General features: G+C 65.9%; 1 protein-coding gene across 7 annotated transcripts in view; it reads right to left on the minus strand.

The window, feature by feature from the left end:
- Positions 1–353: 353 nt before the first annotated feature.
- The window catches only part of SBF1 (SET binding factor 1), a 90767-nt gene continuing 65136 nt past the window's right edge, over positions 354–25984 (minus strand). For 2 of the 7 annotated variants that reach the window (XM_075427829.1, XM_075427826.1), the window contains 32 exons: positions 23798–23926; positions 23495–23593; positions 22254–22458; positions 21780–21892; positions 21121–21270; positions 20916–20984; positions 19519–19677; positions 19088–19347; positions 18640–18812; positions 18374–18447; positions 18067–18262; positions 17540–17667; positions 16104–16279; positions 15479–15556; positions 12804–12940; positions 10621–10825; positions 10291–10487; positions 10062–10199; positions 9149–9241; positions 8794–8871; positions 7991–8175; positions 7726–7902; positions 5130–5231; positions 4861–5046; positions 4648–4774; positions 4439–4569; positions 3624–3857; positions 2591–2701; positions 2203–2414; positions 1979–2066; positions 1753–1884; positions 354–972 (listed from right to left, as the gene is read on the minus strand). In XM_075427829.1, coding sequence (XP_075283944.1) covers positions 874–972; positions 1753–1884; positions 1979–2066; positions 2203–2414; positions 2591–2701; positions 3624–3857; positions 4439–4569; positions 4648–4774; positions 4861–5046; positions 5130–5231; positions 7726–7902; positions 7991–8175; positions 8794–8871; positions 9149–9241; positions 10062–10199; positions 10291–10487; positions 10621–10825; positions 12804–12940; positions 15479–15556; positions 16104–16279; positions 17540–17667; positions 18067–18262; positions 18374–18447; positions 18640–18812; positions 19088–19347; positions 19519–19677; positions 20916–20984; positions 21121–21270; positions 21780–21892; positions 22254–22458; positions 23495–23593; positions 23798–23926 — 4641 coding nt within the window. In that variant the 3' untranslated portion in view covers positions 354–873. The remainder of the gene's footprint in view (positions 973–1752; positions 1885–1978; positions 2067–2202; positions 2415–2590; positions 2702–3623; positions 3858–4438; positions 4570–4647; positions 4775–4860; positions 5047–5129; positions 5232–7725; positions 7903–7990; positions 8176–8793; positions 8872–9148; positions 9242–10061; positions 10200–10290; positions 10488–10620; positions 10826–12803; positions 12941–15478; positions 15557–16103; positions 16280–17539; positions 17668–18066; positions 18263–18373; positions 18448–18639; positions 18813–19087; positions 19348–19518; positions 19678–20915; positions 20985–21120; positions 21271–21779; positions 21893–22253; positions 22459–23494; positions 23594–23797; positions 23927–25984) is intronic. The other 5 variants (XM_075427831.1, XM_075427830.1, XM_075427833.1 and 2 more) reach the window with 3 other exon arrangements.

The raw sequence follows: 25984 nt of genomic DNA on the forward strand, positions 1-25984 counted from the left end.
TCCCGCAGGACCTGGAGGGGGGGAACTGTGCAAAGAGACCCAGTGGCACCCCCAGCACCGCTGCGCCCAGCCCCGGCGTCACTGCTGGCACCGACCCTCACCCACAGCCGAGCAGGACCCCGGGGGCCAGCCTGGGCCTCCCCCCACCCAAGGTGGGGGACATTTCCCCCCCAGTGACAACAAGCCTGACCGAGGAGGTAGAGCCCGAGCCCCAGGCAGGACAGGGAGCCCCGCTGTGAGCCACGGCCACGTCCCCAGCGAGACGTGGGGTGCAGCCACCCCCAGCCTGGTGCCGCCGGGACAGCCGAGGCCGAAGGGCTGGGACGCGCTGCCCGCCGCACGCCGGCCGCGCAGGGTGGTCCCGGTGCTCAGGCGCGTCCCCTCCGCCGTCACCGGACCCCTGAGCTGCAGAGCCCTGGGTCCAGCGAGGCGGGAGCCGAGGCCGGGGCGCGCCGTGGCCCCAGGTCGGTCTCTGCTCGCCGCGCTCCGGCAGCCGTCGCAAGCCAGGGCAGGGAGGCAGCGCGGGTGGGGGGCACGGGGAGAGGGGACACGGTAATGACAGGGCTCAGACAGGCCTGGGAGGACGGAGCGGGACACGCTCCCGCCCGCAGCCCCCGACCCGCTTCAACGCGCAGAATTCCTCCACTCCGCAGTCCCACCGCGGCGTAACGCACCGATCCTGCCCCGCCGCTGCCGGGGCGCGGGGCCGCGGGCCCCCAGCTCCGCACGCCCGCGGCAGCCGGGCGGGAAGGGCCGGCTGCTCCGCTCCGGACAGTCCAGCCGCGGCTCGGACGCAAGCCCGGGCACGGCCTCTGCTCCCTGCGCCGGGGCCCGGGAGACTCCGTGCGGGGACGGCGGCTCCTCCAGGCAGCCTCACGCGTCCGACAAGCAGCTCTGGATGCGGTCGATCCACTGCTGCGCCAGCTGCACGTCCTGGGCGCAGAAATTGTAAACTCGTTTTGTCGTCTTCAGCTGCAGGGGAGGAGAAAAGAGGAGCGGGTGAGCGGGGCTGGGCGGCTGCACCCCATGAGTCGGCTGCACCCCATGAGCCAGCAGCACCCTGTAAGGCAGCAGCACCCCATGAGCCTGCAGCACCCTGTAAGGCAGCAGCACCCCGTGAGCTGGCTGCACCCCGTGAGCCAGTGGCACCCCATGAGCCAGCTGCACCCCGTTTGCCAGCAGCACCCCGTTTGCCAGCAGCACCCCGTGAGCCGGCAGCACCCCATGAGCCAGCAGCACCCCGAGAGCCGGCTGCACCCCATGAGCCAGTGGCACCCCGTGAGCCAGCTGCACCCCATGAGCCTGCAGCACCCCGTGAGCCGGCAGCACCCCGTGAGCTGGCTGCACCCCGTGAGCCGTCTGCACCCCATGAGCCAGCAGCACCCCATGAGCCGGCAGCACCCCATGAGCCGTCTGCACCCCGTGAGCCAGCAGCACCCTGTAAGGCAGCAGCACCCCGTGAGCTGGCTGCACCCCATGAGCCAGTGGCACCCTGTTTGCCAGCAGCACCCCATTTGCCAGCAGCACCCCGTGAGCTGGCTGCACCCCATGAGCCAGCTGCACCCCGTGAGCCGGCTGCACCCTGTGAGCCAGCAGCACCCCGTGAGCCAGCTGCACCCCGTGAGCCGGCTGCACCCCGTTTGCCAGCAGCACCCCAGCCCCTGGAGCTGCTGGAGCCCACGGCAGGGCTCGGCATCGCGGCCGCGGGCTGCTGCGCTCCCTCCCCGCGGCGCAGCTCCCCACCGCACTCACGTCGAAGAACGCTTTCTCGTCCACCATCTTGGGGGCCCCCATGGTGGGGGTTCCTGGGGTGATGGACTCCACCTCGGCCAGGTCGATCACCCCCTTGCACTCCGTGTCCATCCGGCTGTCGTAGTACCGCAGCTGCGGGGAGAGGGCCCGCAGCGTCAGGGCGCGGCGGCAGCGAGGGAGGGGTGGACGGACAGGACGGACAGACCCCCGCGCTGCCCCTCGCTACCTGGTGTTTGGTTTTATCCAGCACGAACCAGCGAGGCTTCCACGGCTTCATGAAGGCTCCTTTCTTGTAGAGCGAGCCCTCGTAGGACCTGCGGAGCCAGGCAGCGCGTCAGGGCGGAGCGGAGAGAGCACGAGAAGCGGCCGGGGTCCACGCGTAGCAGAGCCCCCCACGCCTCCACCCCTCCCCGGCGAGGGATCCCCCTGCCCCGAGCCCCCCGCGCCTGCCTGTTCTCGCTCTCCGACATCTGGAACTGGCTGTAGAGCGTGCTGGTGCTCTTGCGGGCGCCCTGCTTCCCGCTGGAGGGGGTGGAGGTGCTGCTGGCGTCGCTGTCGAGGCTGAGGTTGAGGGTCGAGCCCACCCCGCTCTCCTGCAGGTACACCCCGAGCGAGCGCCGGTGGTGCGAGAGCCCGGAGGACATCAGCAGGGAGCTGGGGGTCTGGGGGGAGCGGAGGGCACGGCGTGAGGGGGAGATGGCCCCGGGGCCCGAGGCGGGGGAGCACCACACCCCCTCCCCAGCCGCAGGAGCCAACACCCGCTTCGCTCGAGGCACCCTGGGGCAAAGCTGAGCCCCCCGCCCCGACGCCGGCACCGTCCCGCAGCCCCCCTGCCTACCCGGCTGCCCTCCTGCCGCGCCTCGGTGCGCTGGGAGGCTTTGACCTTGTCCCACGTGTCCTTCCAGCGCTCCGGGATCTGCCCCAGCTCCATCTCCAGGTTGTGCAGCTCCTGCGGGGTGGGACAGCGGGGGGGATTCTGGCATCAGCCCCGGAGGGGATGAGACCCCCGCCATCCCTGTCCTGGGGGCTCGACCGATGGCAACCCTGCCACGACCCCGTCCCACGGCGTGCGTGGGGCAGCGTCCCACCCCGGGGAGCGCGGGCCAGGGCCAAGCGCGGACTCCACGCACGGGTGGCAGCCTTGGGGTGGACCTGCTGGAGAGCAGCTCTGTGGAGAGGGACTGGGAGTGCTGGGGGATGACAGGGTGACCAGGAGCCAGCAGCGTGCCCTGGGTGCCAAGAAGGCCGATGGGATCCTGGGGTGCATGAGGAGGAGTGTGGGCAGCAGGGCGAGGGAGGTTCTCCTGCCCCTCTGCTCTGCCCTGGGGAGGCCCCATCTGCAGTGCTGGGTCCAGTGCTGGGCTCCCCAGTTCAAGAAAGATGAGGAGCTACTGGAGAGAGTCCAGCGCAGGGCTGCGAGGATGAGGAGGGGACTGGAGCATCTCTCCTGCGAGGAGAGGCTGAGGGAGCTGGGCTTGTTCAGCCTGGAGAAGAGAAGGCTGCGAGGGGACCTTGGAAATGCCTCTAAATATCTGCAGGGTGGGGGTCAGGAGGACGGGGCCAGACTCTTTCCAGTGGTGCCCAGCGACAGGACAAGGGGCAATGGGCACAAACTGGAGCAGAGGAAGCTCCAGCTGAACCCGAGGAAGAACTTCTTCCCTCTGAGGGTGACGGAGCCCTGGCCCAGGCTGCCCAGGGAGGCTGTGGAGTCTCCTTCTCTGGAGATATTCCAGCCCCGGCTGGCCGCGGTGCTGTGCAGCCTGCTGTGGGTGACCCTGCTTGGGCAGGGGGTGGCACTGGGTGACCCACAGAGGTCCCTTCCAACCCTGACCATGCTGGGATTCTGTGATGCCACCGCCGGCCGCGCTCACCTCCAGCAGCTTGGAGATGGCGTCGGGCTCCACGCGGCCGCGGTTGTCGTAGCACGGCCAGATGATCTTGCGCTTGGTCTGGGGAGCGCCGGCGTCCTGCCGGTCCGGCTCCTCCACCTGCTCCGGCTGCCCCTGCGCCAGCTCCCAGTCGTACGAGGGGCCCTCGGAAAGCGTCTCCTCCGTGTAGTAGTCCCACACCTTCAGGTTGGAGATGTTGCTGTAGGGCCTCAGCACCTGCGGAAGCAGCAGGGTGGTGACGCTCGGGAGGGTTGGGCCACCACAGGGACAAGCTGTGGGGATGGGAAACGAGTCCCCGCACGACGAGCTCTGCCCAAGGGTGATGGGTCCTGACCAGCAGGAAGCAGCAGCCCAGGCTGGAAGGGGGGTCAGGAAAAGGCAGCACCGGGCCGGGGAAAGGCAGAGCTGCTCCCGGCTTCGGCCAGGACAGAGCCCAGACCAACGGGGAGCTCCGAGCAGCTCGGCCCATCAGCCCCACGCCACCGACCCGCTGAGGCCACGCTGAGGTCCTCCCCCCGAGGAAGGACCTTCCCAGCTCCTGGTGAAGACCCCCAACAGCTCCAGCCACCAATCTCCCCCTCCACAGCCTCACCCCCAGCCCCCAGAGCTTGACGCTGCTCATGCCCCCCCCCGAGATGGCAACCGGGCGAGACCGCTCCGGTGGGCAAACGCCGCGGTCCAGCCGGCGAGGGGCTGCTCGCTCGGCGGCACGTGGGCGAGGAGACCCCGGGGTGGCCCCGGAGAGCCCACCCGAGCCGTCTGCACCGCGCGGGGCCGGGCAGGAGCAGAGCTCTCACCTCCCCGTCCTCAGGGGCGTACATGTAGTTGAAGAAGATGGGGGCTTTCTTGTTCAGCCGGTCGATGTAGTCCCAGATGGACTTGTAGACCTGCTGGCTCTTCCGCTCGCCCTTCTCCTCGTACAGGAGGCCTGCGGAGCGGGGAAGCGGCGTTACTCGGGGCACGGCACCGGGCCGGCGTCCGCGTGGGCCCCACACGCTGCCCTCACCCAGCTCGATGCGCTCGTAGTCGGAGTCCAGCAGGAACGTCCGGAAACGGTTGGAAATGTAGTGGTAGCTGAGGAACTTCAGGTAGTACTGGCTGAACTCGAACTCCATGGGGAACTGCAGGTGGATCTGCAAGGAGCAGCACGGGCGAGTCCTCAAACCGCAGCTCCCCGCTGCACGCGGAGGCGGCCGGCCCCGGCGCGCTCGGCGCTCACCTGATGGACGCAGTCCAGGAACTGCAGGAAGATGGGGGCAAACCCACTGCTCTGGCCGGCCAGGGTCTGGGCTCCGCGGTGGCTGAAGCGGTGGCCGAAGGACAGCCACTCCTTCTCCACCAGCAGGCGGAAGCCCTCCAGCGTCCGGTAGTAGGGGTCCGACAGCAGCTGCACCAAGGAGACCACCTGCGGGGACAGGGGGGCTCGAGCCGCTCCCGGGGAGACGGCCACGGGGCGGGCGTCGCGTCGAGCGGCTGCAGGGCTCCCACCTGCGTGGTGATGTCCCAGCCGTCCTCGAGGCTGACCAGCACCGAGGAACCCGTGTCCAGGAGCTCCACCACCAACACCGAGATCTGCAGGATCTTGTGGATCTGCCAACGCAAGGGCCGAGGGTTACTGGGGTGCAGGAGACTCGGGTGCTGGGCATCGCACAAATCACAGAATCACAGAATGGTCGGGGTTGGAAGGGACCCCTGGGGATCCCCCAGTCCCACCCCCTGCCCAAGCAGGGTCACCCAGAGCAGGGGGCACAGCACCGCGTCCAGCCGGGGCTGGAATATCTCCAGAGAAGGAGACTCCACAGCCTCCCTGGGCAGCCTGGGCCAGGGCTCCGTCACCCTCAGAGGGAAGAAGTTCTTCCTCGGGTTCAGCTGGAGCTTCCTCTGCTCCAGTTTGTGCCCGTTGCCCCTTGTCCTGTCACTGGGCACCACTGCAAAGAGTCTGGCCCCGGCCTCCTGACCCCCACCCTGCAGATATTTAGAGGCATTTCGAAGGTCCCCTCTCAGCCTTCTCTTCTCCAGGCTCAACAAGCCCAGCTCCCTCAGCCTCTCCTCGCAGGAGAGATGCTCCAGGCCCCTCCTCATCCTCGCAGCCCTGCGCTGGACTCTCTCCAGCAGCGAAGCGACCCTCGCTCCCAGAAGCGGGCGAGCCAAACGAGCGTGGGGGTCATGCAGGGCCAGGACGCGCGACCCCCGCGTTCAGACACCCTGCAGCACCCTGGGGCTGCGACCGCACGGCGCGTGGGGCAGAACCACCACGCCACGGGCAGAGCCGCGGGCCCCTCGCTCCCTCCAGCAACCCCAGGGTCTGGCCCCACAGCAGCTCGGCAGCGGGACCAGCCCCACGGAGCAGCAGCTGCCGGGGCAGCCTGGGTACCGCTGGCACTGCCGCCCAGCACCCGCGTCCTGCCATCCAGCCTCCCCAGCCGGAACACACGCAGCTCTCACGGCCAGCACCACCGAGCAGTGCTCTGGACTATTTTATCCTGTTATGGCCTCAGGTTGTGCCAAGGGGGGGTTCAGATTGGAGATTGGGGAAAATTTCTTTCCTGAGAGAGCGGTCGGGCATTGGACCAGGCTGCCCAGGGCAGTGGGGGAGTCCCCATCCCTGGAGGGGTTCAAACGGTGTTGGGGTGATGGTTGGACTGGATGATCTTGGAGGTCTTTTCCAACCTTAATGATTCTAGGATTCTATGACTTCATCCATAGCACAAAGTAGGCACGGTGATGTTGGGTTGATGGTTGGATTTGATGGTCGTAGAGGTTGATGGTTGGATTTGATGGTCTTACAGGTGTTCTCCACCTTAATGATTCTAGGATTCTACGGCTTCACCCATAGGACGAGGTAGGCATGGTGGTGATGGGTTGGCGATTGGGCTGGATGATCTCAGAAGTCTTTTCCAACCTTAATGATTCTAGGATTCTATGACTTCATCCATAGCACAAAGTGGGCACGGTGATGTTGGGTTGATGGTTGGATTTGATGGTCGTAGAGGTTGATGGTTGGATTTGATGGTCTTACAGGTGTTCTCCACCTTAATGATTCTAGGATTCTACGGCTTCACCCATAGGACGAGGTAGGCATGGTGGTGATGGGTTGGCGATTGGGCTGGATGATCTCAGAAGTCTTTTCCAACCTTAATGATTCTAGGATTCTATGACTTCATCCATAGCACAAAGTGGGCACGGTGATGTTGGGTTGATGGTTGGATTTGATGGTCGTAGAGGTTGATGGTTGGATTTGATGGTCTTACAGGTGTTCTCCACCTTAATGATTCTAGGATTCTACGGCTTCACCCATAGGACGAGGTAGGCATGGTGGTCATGGGTTGGTGGTTGGGCTGGATGATCTCAGAAGTCTTTTCCAACCTTAATGATTTGAGGATTCTATGACTTCATCCATAGCACGAAGTAGGCACGGTGATGTTGGGTTGATGGTTGGATTTGATGGTCTTACAGGTGTTCTCCACCTTAATGATTCTAGGATTCTACGGCTTCACCCATAGGACGAGGTAGGCATGGTGGTGATGGGTTGGCGATTGGGCTGGATGATCTCAGAAGTCTTTTCCAACCTTAATGATTGTAGGATTCTATGACTTCATCCATAGCACAAAGTAGGCACGGTGATGTTGGGTTGATGGTTGGATTTTATGGTCTTAGAGGTGTTCTCCACCTTAATGATTCTGGGATTCTATGGCTTCACCCATAGGACAAAGTAGGCATGGTGGTGATGGGCTGACGGTTGAGCTGGATGATCTTAGAGGTCTTCTCCAAACTTAATGATTCTGTGATTCTATGACTTCGCCCATAGGACGAAGTAGGCACGGTGGTGTTGGGGTGACGGTTGGACTTGGTGATCTTGGAGTTCATTTCCAACCTTAACGATTCTGTGATTCTGTGATCCTTATTCCTCCTACCCACCTTGCTCCCCGAGTGTCCCCCAGTCTGTGCTCTGGAGAGGGCACCCGGATCCCCCTTCTCACCTTGCCAGGAGGTAGGAGCACAGGCCCTCACGCGCCAGCCAACAGCAGAGACTCCCACCGCGGGGACAGACCAGGGCCCCTCCAGGCTTTGGGTGACGACTGACCTGGGACAGCCACTCGGACTCCTCCAGGGACCGTAGGTAGGCGACGCTGGGGTCGGTGGAGGGGCAGCCGGGCACGCAGGCCTTCATCAGCTTCTTGAAGCTGGCCTTGACCTGCCGCACGTCGAACACCTCGATGGGCACCACCTCCCAGTGCTGCAGCGGGTCCGGCTTCACCCCCTGAGGGAGCAGAGCATCAGCGTCACCCCGAGAGCAGCCCACCCACTGCCCCCGGTGCCCATCCGGGGGGAGGCTGCGTCGGGGCTACCTTCAGCTGCGACTTGTCCCCGATGATGTAGAGCGAGGCGCGGTGCTGGCGCAGGAAGCTGGCCTCCGCCGCCGTGCCGTTGTGCTGGGCACCCAGCAGGTCCTTCCCGGCCAGGCGCGACCCGATCTCCACGTTCAGGGCGTAGCTGCTCACGCGCCCGCTGGCGCGGATGCTGCCCCACTTGCCTGCAAGGCAGCGGGCGGTCAGGCCGGGGTCGCGGCCGCGCTGGCGGGCTGCGCCGGCGGCCGCGTTCCCCCCAGCCGGGCCGGCGCGGCACGGCGAGCGGCGGTCGAGCTGCCGTCACCCCGCAGCCCGGCGCCCCAGGAGCAACATGCCGGGAGGATGCTGGGGACCAGGTTTGCTTTCGCTCCTTCTCCTTGCTGGGCGCCGTCGGACTTCCACCCCGCGGGATGCGGACACCGAGCCCGGCGGCTCCGCGTCCCGTCACCCGCACGGCCGCAGCACGCTCCTGCGCCCGCGCCGCCGGGACCTGCCCCGTCCCCGCCAGCCAGACCCGGCCCCGGCCACCACCACCCAAGCGCCAGCAGAAGTGCCAGGAGCCCAAAGCAAACCTGCGAGGACGCTGCGGGATCGGCTGGGGACATGCCCGGTACTTACCGCTGGCACCGCGAGCCGGACCAGGCCAGCGCCGTGCTCGCTGGAGGTGTTAGCGGGCTGCGGTGGGGTGTTACTGGGGTGTTACTGGGGCATTAGTGGTGTGCGGGGTGGGAGTGCGTGTGGGGGGGTCCGTCGGTCAGGTTAGCGCCCGGGCGGTGGTGGTTAGCCGGCCGGCGGTACCGTACCTCGGGGCGACTCGCGGCCCTTCGCCGACACGCACTTGGGGGTGGAGAGAGTGATGACCCTGGCTCTGTGACCGAGCCCTGAGAGCACAGGACGAAAGCGGCCTCAGCCAGGGCACCGGGGCGAAGGCGGACGCACGCCGGGCGGGCACGGGGCGCCCGCCGACCCGGCCGCCATGAGCGGGACGAGCGGGACGGCTGCGGAGCGTCGCCGCAGCTCCCACCCTCCCGCCCCGCGGCCGCCCCAGCGCAGAGAGCTCGGGGGGGAGCGGGGGGGAAGCGTCTACTCTACGAGAGCTGCGCCCGGGCGGGGGTCTGGCGAGGCCCCCACGGGCAGCGTCCGCTCGCACGTCCTCACCTCCGCGGCTAATAGTACCGGGCCCATCGTCCTTCCCTCCCATCACCTGCTTCATCAGCGATCCCAGCTTAGGCTGCCTCTTGTCGGAGAAATCTGTAGCACCAACAAAACGTCAGCTCCCGGCCTCGCCGTGCGGCTCCGGAGGGGACCCCCCCCCGCCACCTCGCCTCCCCACGGCTGCTCGGGAAGGGGCCAGGGAGAGAAAGCGGCAGCAAGCAGGAGAGCCCGGGGTGGGAAGCGCCTTCCAGCTGGAGCCACGGCAACACGGCAGCGGGTGCAGCGGTGGGGGGGGGGGCCCGACCCTCCGGCAGCCTCGCAGCGTGGGGGGATCCCCCCCAGCCACGGCCCCTGCAGCTCCCTGGCCACCACGCCAGCCATGAGCTGAACCTCCCTCCCTCAGCCGCAGCTCCCGGCACGTCCCCCCTTGGAGGGGCTTTCGGCAAGCCCCCCTCCTCCCCAGGCTGCAGGGAGCCCCGGCCGGGTGCCCCCCGCGGTCCGCGCTGCAGCCGTGGTGGGGTGGGATGGCGGGGATGGAGCGGGAAGGGGAGCGCAGGCTGCTGGGAGAGCGCAGGCGGCAGAGACTTACCGAGGGTTCCTGCCAGCGAGCCCGAGCACGGCTGCCCGAGACGGTGCCGAGAGCTCAGCTGGGGGGGTCCGTCCCCACCCGAGCGCCGGGGACCCCAGCACCAGCGCTCTCAGCTCCGGGGCCGCTGGGCTCCCCACAACCCGTCCCCACCACCCCCTCGGGGGTCCAGCCGGAGCCGGGAGGGCTCTGCGGTCTCCGCTGACGCGGGAGACGGGGGGACGGCAGCTCACCTGGCCGCCGGGCTGCGGGACGGACAGCACGACCCACAGCCGGAGCCCCCCGCACGGGACCCCCAGCCCTCGCGCGTCCCGCGAGCGAGCCCCTCACCTGAGCTGCTCATGTGCGCGGAGGTGAAGCCGCTGAGCGTGTTGCGCCCGCCGGCGTCGGCGTAGTGCGGCATGGAGTTGATGACGGCCTGCAGGTACTTCTCCTGCTCCAGACTGGTGGAGTCCGCCTGCGAGGGGCCTGGCGGCAGAACCGCCAGCGTCACCGCCGCGCCGCGAGACCCCCCGCGCAGGGGTCTGCAGCCGGCACGGGGACTGGAGGGGACGGGCACCTGCGGCGGGGGCGTTCTGGGACTTGAAGAGGCCCACGACGCCCTTGCCGTGCAGCCCCCCCGAGCGCAGCAGCACGGCCTTGGTGCGGGCGTTGCGCCAGCACACCACGGGGAAGCGGTTCTGCCGGTAGCAGCGGGAGATGCGCTGGATCGTGTTGTCCTGGATGCTCTGCGGCACGATCAGCAGCCCGGGGTAGCTGCAGGAGAGACCGGAGGCTCTGTGGAGCCCGGCGGGGCACAACCACAAGCCCTCCACCCCGCCCAGCGCCCACAACCCAGGACAGGCCCCCGCCGCCCTCTCCCCACGCTGCGGGCCCCGTCGAGGCTCACCTCCGGCAAATGGCGTACATGCGGTTGACGGTGGAGATGCGGAAGGGCTCGTTCTTGGAGCGCGTGAGGCTGCTGCTGAGGGTGCCCAGCCCCATCCGCTGGTAGTCGCGGCAGCAAGCTCGCTCCACCAGGTTGATGGTCATCTTGTCCGAGGGTTTGATGGTGGTGGTGGGGGTCAAAGTGCTTCTGTCCATCTCCTCAGACACTGCGGAGATGAAGGGGAGTCTGGGTCCACCCTCGGCACCGGCATGGCGTTCCTCGGGAGGACACGGCCAGGCTGGAGGCATCTCCCGTTCGAGAAGACACTGGACAGAGCAGGAGCTCCCTCCCACCACCCTCACCCGAAACAGGAGAGCTCAGCTGCCCCGTCCAGCGGGCTGGGGACCGGGCTTTGGGGTGAGAGCCGTGAGGTTAAACTACTGGCCTCAAGTTGCGTCCAGTTCTGGGCTGCGCCCAGTGCTGGGCTCCCCAGTTCAAGAAAGATGAGGAGCTACTGGAGAGAGTCCAGCGGAGGGCTGCGAGGATGAGGAGGGGACTGGAGCATCTCTCCTGCGAGGAGAGGCTGAGGGAGCTGGGCTTGTTCAGCCTGGAGAAGAGAAGGCTGAGAGGGGACCTTCAAAATGCCTCTAAATATCTGCAGGGTGGGGGTCAGGAGGACGGGGCCAGACTCTTTTCAGTGGTGCCCAGTGACAGGACAAGGGGCAACGGGCACAAACTGGAGCAGAGGAAGCTCCAGCTGAACCCGAGGAAGAACTTCTTCCCTCTGAGGGTGACGGAGCCCTGGCCCAGGCTGCCCAGAGGGGCTGGGGAGTCTCCTTCTCTGGAGATATTCCAGCCCCGGCTGGACGTGGTGCTGTGCCCCCTGCTCTGGGTGCCCCTGCTTGGGCAGGGGGCTGGGCTGGGTGACCCACAGAGGGCCCTGCCAACCCTGCCACACTGGGATTCAGTGATTCTGCATCAGGGGAGGTTTAGATTGGATATTGGGAAAAATTTCTTTGCTGAGAGAGTGGTCAGGGGTTGGGCCAGGCTGCCCAGGGCAGTGGGGGAGTCCCCATCCCTGGAGGGGTTCAGACACCGTGTGGCTGTGGCACTTGGGGACAGGGTTTAGCAGGCATGGTGGGGTTGGGGTGACGGTTGGACTGGGTGATCTTAGAGCTCTCTTCCAGCCTTCATGATTCTGTGATTCTGTGAAAGGGACCAAGAGCAGTCAGCCACCTGGGTACTGCCGTTGGAGCAGATTTCTTTGCTGCTTTCACACCACTTGATACCACTGCGAGATGAGGAACAGCCCAACACTGCTCTGTCCAGAGCCGCTCTGTCCCGCTGGTCTCATGTCCTCCCTCAGAGGAGACCAACACGGGCGAGACCGCGGCCCCAGCGAGGCTTCCAGCCCAGGACACTTCCAACCGGGCAAAATCAGTCAGGCGGACACAGCCCGCGGCGCCTGCTCTCCGCAGGCAGCTTTCCTGATCTTCCTCACGTTCCTACTGCCAGAACTGGAGGACCCAACAGATCTCAGAGGCATCTCTCTCGTGGGGTCTGAAGGCAGCCGGCGCCTTTGCTCATCACTGGGGTGATGGACAGAGGAGGTTTGTAACGTTTGTGGCAGACCTCGAGCTGAAAAGTGCTGCAAACGGAGTGGGGAGCGAACACAAGGAGCAGAGTCCCGAGCATCTCACCGAGCAGAAGATCCACAATCAGCCACGTCCAGGGTGCCGGCGCAGCCCCACGCGCGGCCGGAGGGACTGCTCCCCACTGAGACCCTACATCCCATCCACCATGTCTCCTCCGAGGCCTTCCCACCTGGGAAGGCTGCAATCTTCAACGTGGAGGACTCCTCTCCCTCCCAGGCCTTTGTTGCTCTCAAACCAGTCAAGGTCTTCTTCCGTCTAACCTAACCTGCCCGGCCACATCTTCAATCCAGGACTTCTCATCCGAGGAGCCTCTGTGAGGTCCCTCCTCTCCGCAGCGCTGGAAGCACGCGGAGCTGCTGACCGGCCACCACCAGCAGATGAGAGCTGGTGGACCACCGAGGCCATGGAGAGGCGACCACGGTGGCAAACCTCTGCGCCCCACGCCTGCTCCCCTGCAGAGCGACGGCCGAGACCTCTCCCCGCTGGAAGATGCTCCAGCAAACGTCCCGCTCCCCACAGCCTCCCTTCCCTGCTCGGGACGCTCCCAACCTGAGATCTCGTCCTCGTCCTCTGCGAAGTGCTGGCTGCTGCGCTGCTCCCACGTGGGCGGCGTGTATTTCTTCCGCGTCACGTACTGGCGGCCGATTGTTTTCTTGGCGTTTTTCACCAGGTTTTTGGAAAGTGTCCTGGAAGCAGAGGAGAGGTTGAGGCCAGCTGACCCCACCGCCCGCACGTGCGTGACGACAGCCCAGCGCGGCCGGAGGAGCAGCCTTGAAGGGTGAGAGACACCAGCACCGAGAGCGAAGCAGAGACAGGAGCAGCTCTCACCACCAGCTACAGGCGGGGGGTCACAGTCACTGTCACCGCGGGAGGGGACGTGTCTCAGGAGCTGCCTCCTCAGCCCCAGGAGAGCCGCCAGCACTGGCCCTCCCCTGGGGACCCGGCTGCCCGGGGGTCAGGACAGGGCAGCCAGGCTGAGCAGGCGTCCCAGCCTCCCGACCCGAGGGGACACCAGCCTTGTCCCAGGCTCTAGGGCCATCACCTCCGCGTCGGAGCTCGCACAGGCAGTGACCTGGCTCGGCCCCCAAGGAGATGGGCTCCAGCCCACGGCAGGGGCCAGGGGATCCACCACAGGGACAGGCTGGATCGATGGGCAGAGGCCAACTGTGTGAGGTCCAACAAGGCCAAGTGCTGGGTCCTGCCCGTGGGTCACACCAACCCCACGCAGGGCTCCAGGCCTGGGGAGGAGCGGCTGGAGAGCTGCCCGGCGGAGAAGGCCCTGGGGGTGCTGGTCGGCAGCCGGCTGAGCAGGAGCCAGCAGGGTGCCCAGGTGGCCAAGAAGGCCAACGGCAGCCTGGCTTGGGTCAGCAATGGGGTGGGCAGCGGGAGCAGGGCAGGGATCGGGCCCCTTTGGGCCCCTCAATCCCAGCAGGACACGGAGGGGCTGGAGCGTGGCCAGAGAAGGGCAGCCAGGCTGGGGAGGGGGCTGCAGAACAAGTCCCCTGAGGAGCGGCTGAGGGAGCTGGGGCTGCTCAGGCTGCAGAAGAGGAGGCTGAGGGGAGACCTTCTCGCTCTCTGCAGCTCCCTGACAGGAGGGGGCAGGGAGGGGGGGTTGGGCTCTGCTCCCCAGGACCCAGCGACAGGACGAGAGGCGATGGCCTCAGGCTGCGTCAGGGGGGTTCAGGTTGGAGATTGGGGAAATTTCTTTGCTGAGAGAGTGGTCAGGGGTTGGGCCAGGCTGCCCAGGGTGGTGGGGGAGTCCCCATCCCTGGAGGGGTTCAGACACCGTGTGGCTGTGGCACTTGGGGACAGGGTTTAGCAGGTGTGGGGGTGTTGGGGTGATGGTTGGACTGGGTGATCTCGGAGCTCTTTTCCAATCTCCATCATTTCTACGGTGCTGCCAGCCCAGGCCAGACGCAGGGCAGAGGGGAGGCAGTTGCAGAGGGTGACCTGCCCGAGGCTGGGTAAGGGACAGGGACAGAGCAGCAGGGCTCAGCCTCTCCTCAGGGTAGACCGGGAAAAGCAGGGAGATCTTCCAAAACCCGTGGGTGATTAGGCTGCGTGGCCAGCACAGGCTCTGCACGATGGAGCTGCAGATGGCAGGAATTCCTAATAACCTAATAAATGTTTTAGAACCTAATAAATGCCTCTAAATATCTGCAGGGTGGGGGTCAGGAGGCCGGGGCCAGACTCTTTCCAGTGGTGCCCAGCGACAGGACAAGGGGCAACGGGCACAAACTGGAGCAGAGGAAGCTCCAGCTGAACCCGAGGAAGAACTTCTTCCCTCTGAGGGTGACGGAGCCCTGGCCCAGGCTGCCCAGGGAGGCTGTGGAGTCTCCTTCTCTGGAGATATTCCAGCCCCGCCTGGACGCGGTGCTGTGCCCCCTGCTCTGGGTGACCCTGCTTCGGCAGGGGTTGGGCTGGGGGATCCCCAGGGGTCCCTGCCAACCCCGAACACTCTGTGATTCTGTAATTCCTGCAGGCAGGACGGGGCTGCCCACACGCAGGACCTCACGCTCATCACCATCTCTGTGAGCCCCTGGGCTCAACGGGGAACAACTTCAGGAGACGGGGGATCCACACCAGCCAGGGCAGAGGCCACGTCCAACCCGGGACAACAGCCACGCTGACGCAAAGACATTCACCCTCTCGAGACGGGGGCCAAAGCGGGGCGAGGAGGTGCCTTGTTCTGCTTTGCAGAGCAGACAGTGAGGGAACCCAAGTGTGCCCTACGCTTGCCAAGGGAGGGAGAGCCTTCGGAGTGGGGAGGAACGCTGTCCTGAGAACAAGTGCTCAGGTACGGAGGTGAGGAACGGGAGGGCTTCCTAACCGGAGGGACAAGGTCTGCAGACAGCGTGGGACACTGGAAGCAGACTCGGAGGGCGGTGACAAAGCACATCTCACAAGTTCAGAGCCGGGCCCGGCAGCTCAGGAGGTCTCTGGAAGTTGGTGGCACAGGCACAGCTCCCTCGGCACGTCCCAGGCTCCACCAGAGCGCCGTGGGGCACCGGGATGACTGACGGACCCACCGCCTCCGGGGACTGCGACGGTGAGAGCGCGCACCCCACACCTGCACGGCAGCCCGGCAGCGGGCGCTCCCCGCGTGGCAAGCCCGCAGCCCCGGCCGCATGCAGAGCGGTGAGAAGAAACCCTGGGAGCAGTGAAGGCTGCAGCCTGAGCCAGTGCCACCTCGCAAGCTCCCACCCAGGGTGAAGGCGTCTTACGTGGTTGAATGGCCAAGGTGCCCAAGGGACATGACCCCCACTGTCAGGCCCTGGAACATATCGGTCACCTGCTGGGAGCTGAGTCACAAACACACGGGAGAGATGCTTAGAGTCCAGCGCACGCCAAGCACGAGCGCAGCAGCGACCAGACCCCAGCGCTACAGCATCGCTCAGCCCAGGCCCCGAGCGCAGGAGCAGGGCCCGGCTGCAGGTCAGCACCACGCAGAGAGCCTCGCCGCCGCCCCGCCGCGCTGCCCGTCCTCCGGCACAGCACGAGCTGCTCCCTCGTCCCCGCCAGAACCGCTCCCGCGAGACGGCTCCGCGGGGCTGGTGATGTTGGGGCGCGGGCCACGGGGCAGGGAACGCCGCTGAGGGAAACACCCCGCTTCCCGAGCTCGCCCGGTCCTCGGCGCGGGGCTGGGAGACGGCTGCCGGGCGTGTGGCACGTCCCCTCCCGAGGATGAGCCCAGACCCCGTGCGAGGAGAGGGCTGAGCCAGGTACCTCCTGAGCCCCAGCTTTTCTTGGGTCTCTGCCGGGTGGGCGGGAGGAGGGAGAGGAGAAGCCCTGCAGTGCCTGGAAGGGTGAAGCGCAGCCCGGGAGCGGCTCTCCCCACGGCACGGGTACCTGAGCGAGGGGTTCTTCTCCTTGGCTTTGGGCTGCATGGCTTGCTTGGGCGACTGGCCGACGGTGAAGGCGAAGGTGCCGCGCACGTGCTGGGGGTAGCGCAGCTTGTGCAGGTGCTTCCTGAAGACCTCAGCGCTGTCTGAAGCCACCTCCTCGTCGAAGCCGATCTTCAGCAGCTGCAGGAAGAGCAGAGAGCAGGCTGAAGGGTCGGTCACGGCGTGCTCAGCGAGGGAAGGGCTCTTCCCACGGCACAGGGCAGAGCTCAGGTCCCGGTCGGGAGCCGGGGCTGCAACGGGCACAGGCCAGGCTGGGAGGCTGCCCCGTCTGTCCCCCCGTGCCCGTTACTCTGTCCCCCCATGCTCCTTCCTCCCGGAGACCGCCCCGTACCCGGCACTGCTGCTCCTGGGACGTCTCCAGCGCCCGGTCACTGCAGCTCTGAGCACCTCTAAAGGTCCCTTCCAACCCAAAGCACTCCATGATTCTGTAAGACGGGCAGGAAGGAGCTGCCAGCACACTCCAGGCGCTCTCCTCCCAGCACTGTTCCACCTCCACAGGTCTCTCAAAGATGTAAAACGCTCAGTAACTACTCGCCCTGTGACATCTCTCCCTGCTGTGTTTCTCTCCCTCAAGACCTGCTGCCAGGCTTCGCAGAACCACCTCCCAGGGTGCCGCGTGGGGACATCTCACACCTCCTCGGGGCTCCAGCAGCCTCCAGAGCAGAGCTAATGAGCAAGAAGTTGCTCCTGCGTGTAACAGGACTGCGACTGGAGCACCTCCTCCATGAGGAAAGGCTGGGAGAGCTGGGGCTGCTCAGCCTCGGGAGGAGAAGGCTGCGGGGAGACCTGAGAGCAGCTGCCAGGGCCTGGGGGGGCTGCGAGAGAGCTGGAGAGGGGCTGGGACAAGGGCAGGGGGTGATGGGACAAGGGGGGATGGCTTTGGGCTGAGAGAGGGCAGATTTAGATCAGATCTAAGGCAGGAATTCTTCCCCGTGAGGGTGGTGAGGCCCTGGCCCAGGCTGCCCCGAGGAGCTGTGGCTGCCCCCTCCCTGGCAGGGCTCAAGGCCAGGCTGGACGGGGCTGGGAGCACCCTGGGCTGGGGGAAGGGGTCCCTGCCCAGGGCAGGGGGTTGAACGAGACGGTGTGTAAGGTCCCTTCCTACCCAAACCATTCTGTGATTCCATGGACCACTGCCTACTCCTTCCTCTGCGAGGAACCTCCGGCTCCGTCCCCTCAGCTGCGCCGTCGCCTGCTCCAGAGGTTGTCTTTGGACCCCTCAGGAGAAGCACCCCCAAACCACGTCAGCCCGGGCAGCGAGTGCCTCGTCCCAGGTGACGGTGCCAGGCGCGGCCGCGTACCTGCCGGGTCCCCCCAGCAACGCGCTGCTCAGCCCCGACGGCGCAACGCCAAGGAGCAGCCCCCAGCCCCAGGTGGTCTCACCTGGAATGTGCAGGAGCGCAGCTGCAAGCCCTCCTGGATGAACGGATCCACCTGCGCCTGGATGTTGAACTTCTTCTCTTTGGTCAGCGAGGCGATGGGGAAGGACCGGATCACCACCTGCTCCCCCACTGGGCACAAGCACGGGAACAGGTCAGCCACATCCCGCCGCCTCGGCCCGGCCTCTCTGGACCACCCTCGGTGGCCACCACGGAGAGCCCCGTAGGATCTAGTGGCCAGAAACCGGCCAGACACACCACAGCCAGCCCATGGTGACGTGTAGATGACGCCTGGGACGGGCGTGAGTAATGGATCATCTACCAAAGGCGGGGAGCAAGGGCAACCACCTCCTTGGTAGGACTGGGAGCAACCATCGGCCGTGCGGAGGTTGCAGCAGCCCCAGCGAGGCCCAGTGCTGGCCGGTCCCTCACCCAAGGCAACCCCCCGAGACCCCCGCCAGCAGCAAGCCACCGCCTCCCCGGCACGACCAGCCCCGCAGACAGCAGACGTGGTGCACGCGAGACCCCTACCCAGAGGGTCCGTGGGAGTGCCTTTGAAGATGATGCGGTAAGTGGTGAGGAAGATGGCTCCTTCCGCGGGGAGGAGGGGCGGACCACCGATATTCCCTCCGGCAGCTTCTTCCCGTCCATCGGGCATGAGGTACACGCGGAGCCCCTCCATCACGCACTCCTCACCCACCAGCAGGTTGGGGCGCAGCAGCTTTGGCTACGGGGATGTACGACGGGCAGCTCAGACCCGTGGAGACCGCGGAGGGGGACGCGACAGCCCCACGCGGCCCCAGCACCTTCCCCCCACCGCAGCGGGCCGGCTCCTGACCTTCTGGATGGGAGGAAGCCTCTTGCTCTCCCTGTGCACAGCGTCCAGCGTCTCTATGTGCATCTGCACAATATCTGCGGACAAATATGGAGTTAGCGAGCGCAGGCGAAGTCCTGTCAACCCGCAGCACCGTGCGTGCCTTCTCCTGGCCCTCCCACCGCTTCTCGTTGAAGCTCCTCTTGAGCAGACCCCTGAGCTGACCTGGAAGGGTCCCCAGCGCGAGCCCACGGCCGCCCGCTCCCCAGCGCTGCCGCAACGCGCGTTACCGGGGATCATGACGTGCAGCCCCTTGAGGTGCTCGTTGGTGACTCCGCTCTCCGTGCAGACTTTGTCCACAAAGCGGTTGATGAATCGCACCACGTAGTTGGCCACGTCCGAACTCTCTGCATCCTCAAAGCCACTTTCTGTGTCGTAGCTCTCAGCCACGCTGCCGGCAATGCTGCCGCGCAGGAGGAGAGAAGAGTTACCCCACAGCATCTCTCTCCTCTGCTGTAACCCACACCAGGCAGAGCCCAAAGGACTTTCCACTCTTGATAGGAACCCAGGAGAGCTTCCACTCTTGGTATGAGATGTCCCCAGGCACTAGGACCTGCGCCAACCCTGCTGGCAGCCGCATGACCCCGATGCCCACGGCACCGTGGAGCTCCGTCCCCAGCTGAGTTTGCTCCGGTCTCCCTGCAGCGCGGCGCTGCCCGGCTCCCCGGCCCTGCTTACCTGTTGGTGACGAAGCTGTTGCTGACGCTCTCCACGTCGCCCAGCCCAGAGCTGCGCAGCAGGCGGTTCTTGCTGGTGTCGAGGGGCAGCAGCAGGTAGCTCATGCGGTTGGCGTAGTGGATGGCCTGGCTGAAAACGGTGCTCTCCTCCTTCTGGATCAGCTCCTGCTGCTTCTCTCGGCTCATGGTGGGCCAGAGTCTCAGCTGCTCCGATGCTATCTCTAGGGCAGACCTGGCTTCCTGGGGCCCCTCCGTGCTCTCCTGAAGGAGTTGGAGGGAGACATCAGTCGTCTCCATGGACGGGAGACCCGCCAGCCCTCACCCCACGGCTCCCACGGGGATGTCCCAGAACCAGCTGCACGGTTCGGCATCGCGGTCAGCCCGCGGACCTCAGGGAGAGCCGCTTCTGCAGAGGGTTCTGCACCCCCTCACCTCGTCCGCGTGGTTCTCCTCGTTGTTGTCCAGGTAGAGGGCGCGGATGTGGTTCTGCACGTCGCAGTAGAACATGGCCTCCCAGAACTGGATGTTGGTCCACACCACGTGCTCCTGCACACAGCTGTAGGCAAACTGCGTGATGCCCGGGCCCAGCTTCTGAGGACGCAGAAGGTGGAAGAAGAGTTTCACACACGCGCGGCCTCTGGCCAGGCCCTCTCCTCCAGGTGATCCCTGCCCTAGGCTGTGGCTGGGAAAGCCACCGCACCCTGGGCTGGCAGGAGGGACACCTCGCATCAGAGCTCCTCCAAGCACTGCTCGCAAACCCTGCCCAGATCCACCCAGCGCCCACCCAGAGCCCCGCGGGGCCTCACGCCACAGGCGCTTTGCAGGAGGCGGAATCTTGTCACAGCCCAGCTCGACCCACAGACCAAGCTGGCACCTGAGGGCAGCCCCGGTTTCCGAGCACCCCTCTGCAGGTGTTCCAGGGAGCCTGGGGCCCTGAGAGCGGCACAGCCAGCCTGGCCACGCTCCCAGTGGCTGGAAGCTACTGGGCAGGACCCCTCACTCTGAGAAGCCTCGAGGGGACCCTCAGCCCTTCAGTCCACTGGGCTCTGCAGCCTCCAGGGAGCTCCGAGTCGGCGAGGGCCACAGAATCACAGAATGGTCGGGGTTGGCAGGGCCCTCTGTGGGTCACCCAGTGCCACCTCCTGCCAAAGCAGGGTCACCCAGAGCAGGGGGCACAGCACCACGTCCAGCTGGGGCTGGAATATCTCCAGAGAAGGAGACTCCACAGCCTCCCTGGGCAGCCTGGGCCAGGGCTCCGGCACCCTCAGAGGGAAGAAGTTCTTCCTCGGGTTCAGCTGGAGCTTCCTCTGCTCCAGTTTGTGCCCGTTGCCCCTTGTCCTGTCACTGGACACCACTGCAAAGAGTCTGGCCCCGTCCTCCTGACCCCCACCCTGCAGATATTTAGAGGCATTTCGAAGGTCCCCTCTCAGCCTTCTCTGCTCCAGGCTGAACAAGCCCAGCTCCCTCAGCCTCTCCTCGCAGCAGAGATGCTCCAGGCCCCTCCTCATCCTTGCAGCCCTCCGCTGGGCTCTCTCCAGTAGCTCCTCATCTTTCTGGAACTGGGGAGCCCGGCACTGGACCCAGCACTGCAGATGGGGCCTCCCCAGGGCAGAGCAGAGGGGCAGGAGAACCTCCCTCGCCCTGCTGCCCACACTCCTCCTCATGCACCCCAGGATCCCATCGGCCTTCTTGGCACCCAGGGCACGCTGCTGGCTCCTGGTCACCCTGTCGTCCCCCAGCACTCCCAGTCCCTCTCCGCAGAGCTGCTCTCCAGCAGCTCAGCCCCAGCCTGTCCTGATGCAGGGGGTCGGGCGACGGCAGAGACTCACTCGGCAGAAAGCGGTGACCAGCGGCAGGAGCGCGGCTGCAATCCCGTGCTCGTCCATGGCAGTGCAGTCCTGGGGAGGAGAGCGGCGGTCACCAGAGGATTCACCGCAAGACCCCCGGCCCGCTCCGTCCCCTGCACCGCGCCGCCTCCCACGAGCGCAGACGCGGTCCTTCCCAGGAGCCGTGCTCTCCCCGGCCCCCTCCTACCTGCAAACAGCAGTTCATCATGCGGATTATGAAATCAAACTGCTGGTGATCCAGCACCGCCCGGTTCTGCTGCACGTGCAGGTTCAGCTCCTGGGTCAGGCAGTGCCTGGCTGCTCGGCCCTTCATGGCTCGCAGCACAGCGGGGAATAACTGCAGGGGAAAGGAGAAGTCACGGAGCAGAAAGCCGGGGCGCACGGAGCTCTGGTTGCAGGGCGTGCTCAAGGGCAAGCCCACGGCGAGGAGGTGCAGGAGGGGCTTCCCGCTCCGGCCGCGTCGGCTGACGCCAGGGTGTGGACAGACAGCTCGTCCGCACTCGGACACGGAGGGAAACCAGAGCGACATCCCACACCGGCTGCCTGGAGCACAGCCCTGGGGTGGTCCCTGCCCAGCACGGCCGGGGAGGACCCCAGCCTGGCCACCTCCCCAGGACAGACCCCGAGGGGCACCCGGAGATGCTGACGCAGCGGAGCGACCAGCCGAAAGCCCAGGGCCACAAGCAGGAGGAACAGCGCTGAGGGAACGCGTGGAGATACAGGAATGGAGCTGGGCAGCAAAGCTCCAGACACGGGTGGGGAATGTCCTCTCCAGCCGGAGACGGAGGAGAGGCAGAGCCACCCCCCCCTCCCCTCAACCACCGGCTCCTCGAGAGCCACTCTCACCTTTTTGGCTTCTAACATCTTGTTCTCGAAGACGTAGGAGATGCAGTTCCTGACCACCTCCAGGCGACGGGCGCTGTTGGCCAGGGCATTGCCGTTGCGCTCCATGATGGCAGCTGGGGAGAGAACCGGCTGTTAGCGCGGCCGGGGCAGAGCTTCCACCCCGGGGTGGGGAGAGGCGGGTGCCCCCTCTCCAAATCCACACGGGCAGGGCTCCAGGCTCCCAGAGCTCGTGCTGGAGGAATACCACGGGGTCTTCAGCCGTCCCCTCATGGTGGGGGACAGACCTCACGGAGCTCTAAGCAGCCTGAGGGGCAGAAGCTAATGGGGACAGTGCTGCTGCTTCTCCACGGCACATTTTGCTGACGTGGGACCCTCGGCCGTGCCGTGGTGTGAACAGGAGCCAGCAACACCGTGGTAAAGCTCCTCCTGAGCAGGGTTTCTCACGGCAGGGGAAGGCCCTCTGCGCACACGTACCGATGGGGGGTCCCGAGGGCACCATGCACTTCTTCTCGGCCTTCACAGCAGGAGGAGCGGTCTGCAGCTTGGCAGTGGCCTGGTCGATGATCCACTGCACTGTCCCCTCGTCCAGACGGGGAAAAGGCTTCTGGTGGAGCCGCAGGTGACAGCCTTCCGTGGGCTTCTGCACCTTGTGCATGGTCACCGCCGGGTACGGGTTCTCCTGGCACGGCACGGACAGTTTCTTTTCAGGCACGCAGACGTCACGCGTCCTCTCCCAGGGCAGCAGCCCCAGCGAGGCATCCTGCAGCAACCTCTGGGGCCAAACGCTCGCCCAGCCGGCAGCCACAACCCCAGCAGCCCGCAGCCCTGGGGGTAGGCTGTCGGGGCTCCCAGGAGCCGCCAGGACAGCTCGCTTCGCAGAATCACAGAATCACAGAATAGTAGGGGTTGGAAGGGACCTCTGTGGGTCACCCAGTCCAACCCCCTGCCGAAGCAGGGTCACCTACAGCAGGCTGCACAGGACCTTGTCCAGGCGGGTCTTGAGTATCTCCAGAGAAGGAGACTCCACAGCCTCCCTGGGCAGCCTGGGCCAGGGCTCCGTCACCCTCAGAGGGAAGAAGTTCTTCCTCGGGTTCAGACGGAACTTCCTGTGCCTCAGTTTGTGCCCATTGCCCCTTGTCCTGTCGCTGGGCACCACTGGAAAGAGCTTGGCCCCATCCTCCTGACCCCCACCCTGCAGATATTTGTAGGCATTTATAAGGTCCCCTCGCAGCCTTCTCTTCTCCAGGCTGAACAAGCCCAGTTCCCTCAACCTCTCCTCATAGGGGAGATGCTCCAGTCCCCTCACCATCCTTCGGCTCTGAACACAGCAGCCAGCGAAGCACCGCTCAGCAGCTCCGTCCCGAGACGGCCGAGGGGCCCGCAGCCGCTGCTCTGCTTTCAGGGGACCTTTGCTGGCCCACCCTGGACGAGACGACATGCGCAGCGGCTGCGCTGGAGCAAAGGCGTGGGGTGCCTGATGCCCGGGGCTGCTCGAAACTGAGGACTCCTGCTCCTGGGAGCAGCTCACACCAGGCCAGACCCTTCTGGGCTGACCAGCGGGTGCCCTGCCACACCGGCAGCGCAGGGTGGGACGGGATCGTGCACCGCGAGCAGCAGCTCCAGCGAGAGGTGACGGAGGGGGGACAGAGCTCTGACCCAGGCTCCCCCTGCCCCGTACCCCCCGCTCCTCCGGCACTCAGGCCTCCAGGACTCACGTTTTTGTAAAGTTTCTCCGCCAGCTCCTTGATGTGCCGCAGTATTTTCTGCTTGTTCCCCTCTTCCACGCGCATGCGCTTCACTTCGTAAGCCACAAGCTGGGAGGAGAGGAGACGGGTGAGAGGAGCGGCTGCCTGCGGGGCAGGATCCGGCCACCCCATCCCTGCTCCGGGCGCAACGCCGCAGCCGGAGCGTCACAGCAGGTCCCCGGCTCGGTCCCTCAAGGGTCAGGGGGAGCTGAAGGGAGCAAGGTGGTGTGGGGCAGCCAGGCAGAGGGGTGCTGCTCCCAAACTGCCGCTCACCTCATCAAACAGGTCGATGGAGCGGTACGGGGCCCCCCGCTCGGTCACGAAGCCAGCGAAGGCCATGCCCTCCAGCACCTTGGTGAGGAAGTCGTCCTCCGTCAGCCCCCGCTGCCCGAGGAAGGCTGCCTGGAAGAGGGGAGAGCGTGCGGTCGGCCGGGCTCCGCAGGTGACAGTCGTCCCGGCTGACGCGGCAGCGCGGGTGACACCGCTACCGCAGCGAAGGACGGGCGCCCGGGCGGCAGCGGGATCACGCCGTCACCTTCCCCATCCCACGTGGACGCAGGGACAGGGTCTGCACAGAAACCTGCCCCTCTGCCCCGCTCTGCTGAGACCCCCCGGGAGTCCTGCGTCCAGCTCGGAGCCCTCAGCACAGGACAGAGCTGGAGCTGTGGGAGCGGGGCCAGAGGAGGCCCCAGCCATGATGCGAGGACTGGAACCCCTCTGCTGGGAGGAGAGGCTGGGAGAGCTGGGGCTGCTCAGCCTGGGGAGGAGAAGGACAAGGGGAGACCTGAGAGCAGCTGCCAGGGCCTGGGGGGGCTGCGAGAGAGCTGGGGAGGGGCTGGGACAAGGGCAGGGGGTGATGGGACAAGGGGGATGGCTTTGAGCTGAAAGAGGGGAGATTTAGATCAGATCTAAGGCAGGAATTCTTCCCCGTGAGGGTGGTGAGGCCCTGGCCCAGGCTGCCCAGAGTGGTGGTTGATGTCCCATCCCTGGGAACACTCCAGGCCAGGTTGGATGGGGCTCTGAACACACTGACCCAGCTGGAGATGTCCCTGCTCACTGAGGGGGGGTTGGACTGGGTGGGCTCCGAAGGTCCCTTCCCACCCTCTGCCCCGCTCTGCTGAGACCCCCCGGGAGTCCTGCGTCCAGCTCGGAGCCCTCAGCGCAGGGCAGAGCTGGAGCTGTGGGAGCGGGGCCAGAGGAGGCCCCAGCCATGATGCGAGGGCTGGAACCCCTCTGCTGGGAGGAGAGGCTGGGAGAGCTGGGGCTGCTCAGCCTGGGGAGGAGAAGGCACCGGGGAGACCTGAGAGCAGCTGCCAGGGCCTGGAGGGGCTGCGAGAGAGCTGGAGAGGGGCTGGGACAAGGGCAGGGGGTGATGGGACAAGGGGGGATGGCTTTGAGCTGAAAGAGGAGAGATTTAGATCAGATCTAAGGCAGGAATTCTTCCCCGTGAGGGTGGTGAGGCCCTGGCCCTGGCTGCCCAGAGTGGTGGTTGATGTCCCATCCCTGGGAACACTCCAGGCCAGGTTGGATGGGGCTCTGAACACACTGACCCAGCTGGAGATGTCCCTGCTCACTGAGGGGGGGTTGGACTGGGTGGGCTCCGAAGGTCCCTTCCCACCCTCTACCCAGCTCTGCTGAGACCCCCCGGGAGTCCTGTGTCCAGCTCTGGAGCCCTCAGCACAGGGCAGAGCTGGAGCTGTGGGAGCGGGACCAGAGGAGGCCCCAGCCATGATGCGAGGGCTGGAACCCCTCTGCTGGGAGGAGAGGCTGGGAGAGCTGGGGCTGCTCAGCCTGGGGAAGAGAAGGACAAGGGGAGACCTGAGAGCAGCTGCCAGGGCCTGGAGGGGCTGCGAGAGAGCTGGGGAGGGGCTGGGACAAGGGCAGGGGGTGATGGGACAAGGGGGGATGGCTTTGGGCTGAGAGAGGGGAGATTTAGATCAGATCTAAGGCAGGAATTCTTCCCCGTGAGGGTGGTGAGGCCCTGGCCCAGGCTGCCCAGAGTGGTGGTTGATGTCCCATCCCTGGGAACACTCCAGGCCAGGTTGGACGGGGCTGGGAGCAGCCTGGGCTGGGGGAAGGGGTCCCTGCCCATGGCAGGGGGGTGGGACTGGGTGAGCTTTAGAGTCCCTTCCCACCCAAATCACTCTGTGACTGTGACCAGCCCCGGGGTGCTCCCCGGGGGAGCAGGGGCACGGCAGCCACAGGCTCCTCGTGCAACAGTGACAGGGACCTCACCCTGAACAACGCCTGTTCACCCCCCTCCTGCCCAGATGTGCTTCCAAGGAGCCTCTCACCAGCTCCAAAGGGAGCCCAACGCAGCAGGTTCCCTGCGTCTGCAGAGAGCCCTTAGGACCTTCCCCGTGGCAGATGAGCGCAGGAGCTCATCCCACCTGAGAACCATCGGCCACGGCACAGCACGTGCCTTCAGGAGAGCCGGTGGGAACAGCTCTTCCTCCTCCC

This window comes from Opisthocomus hoazin, chromosome 8, assembly GCF_030867145.1.
Source record: "Opisthocomus hoazin isolate bOpiHoa1 chromosome 8, bOpiHoa1.hap1, whole genome shotgun sequence".
In the NCBI taxonomy this organism is placed as follows: domain Eukaryota; kingdom Metazoa; phylum Chordata; class Aves; order Opisthocomiformes; family Opisthocomidae; genus Opisthocomus; species Opisthocomus hoazin.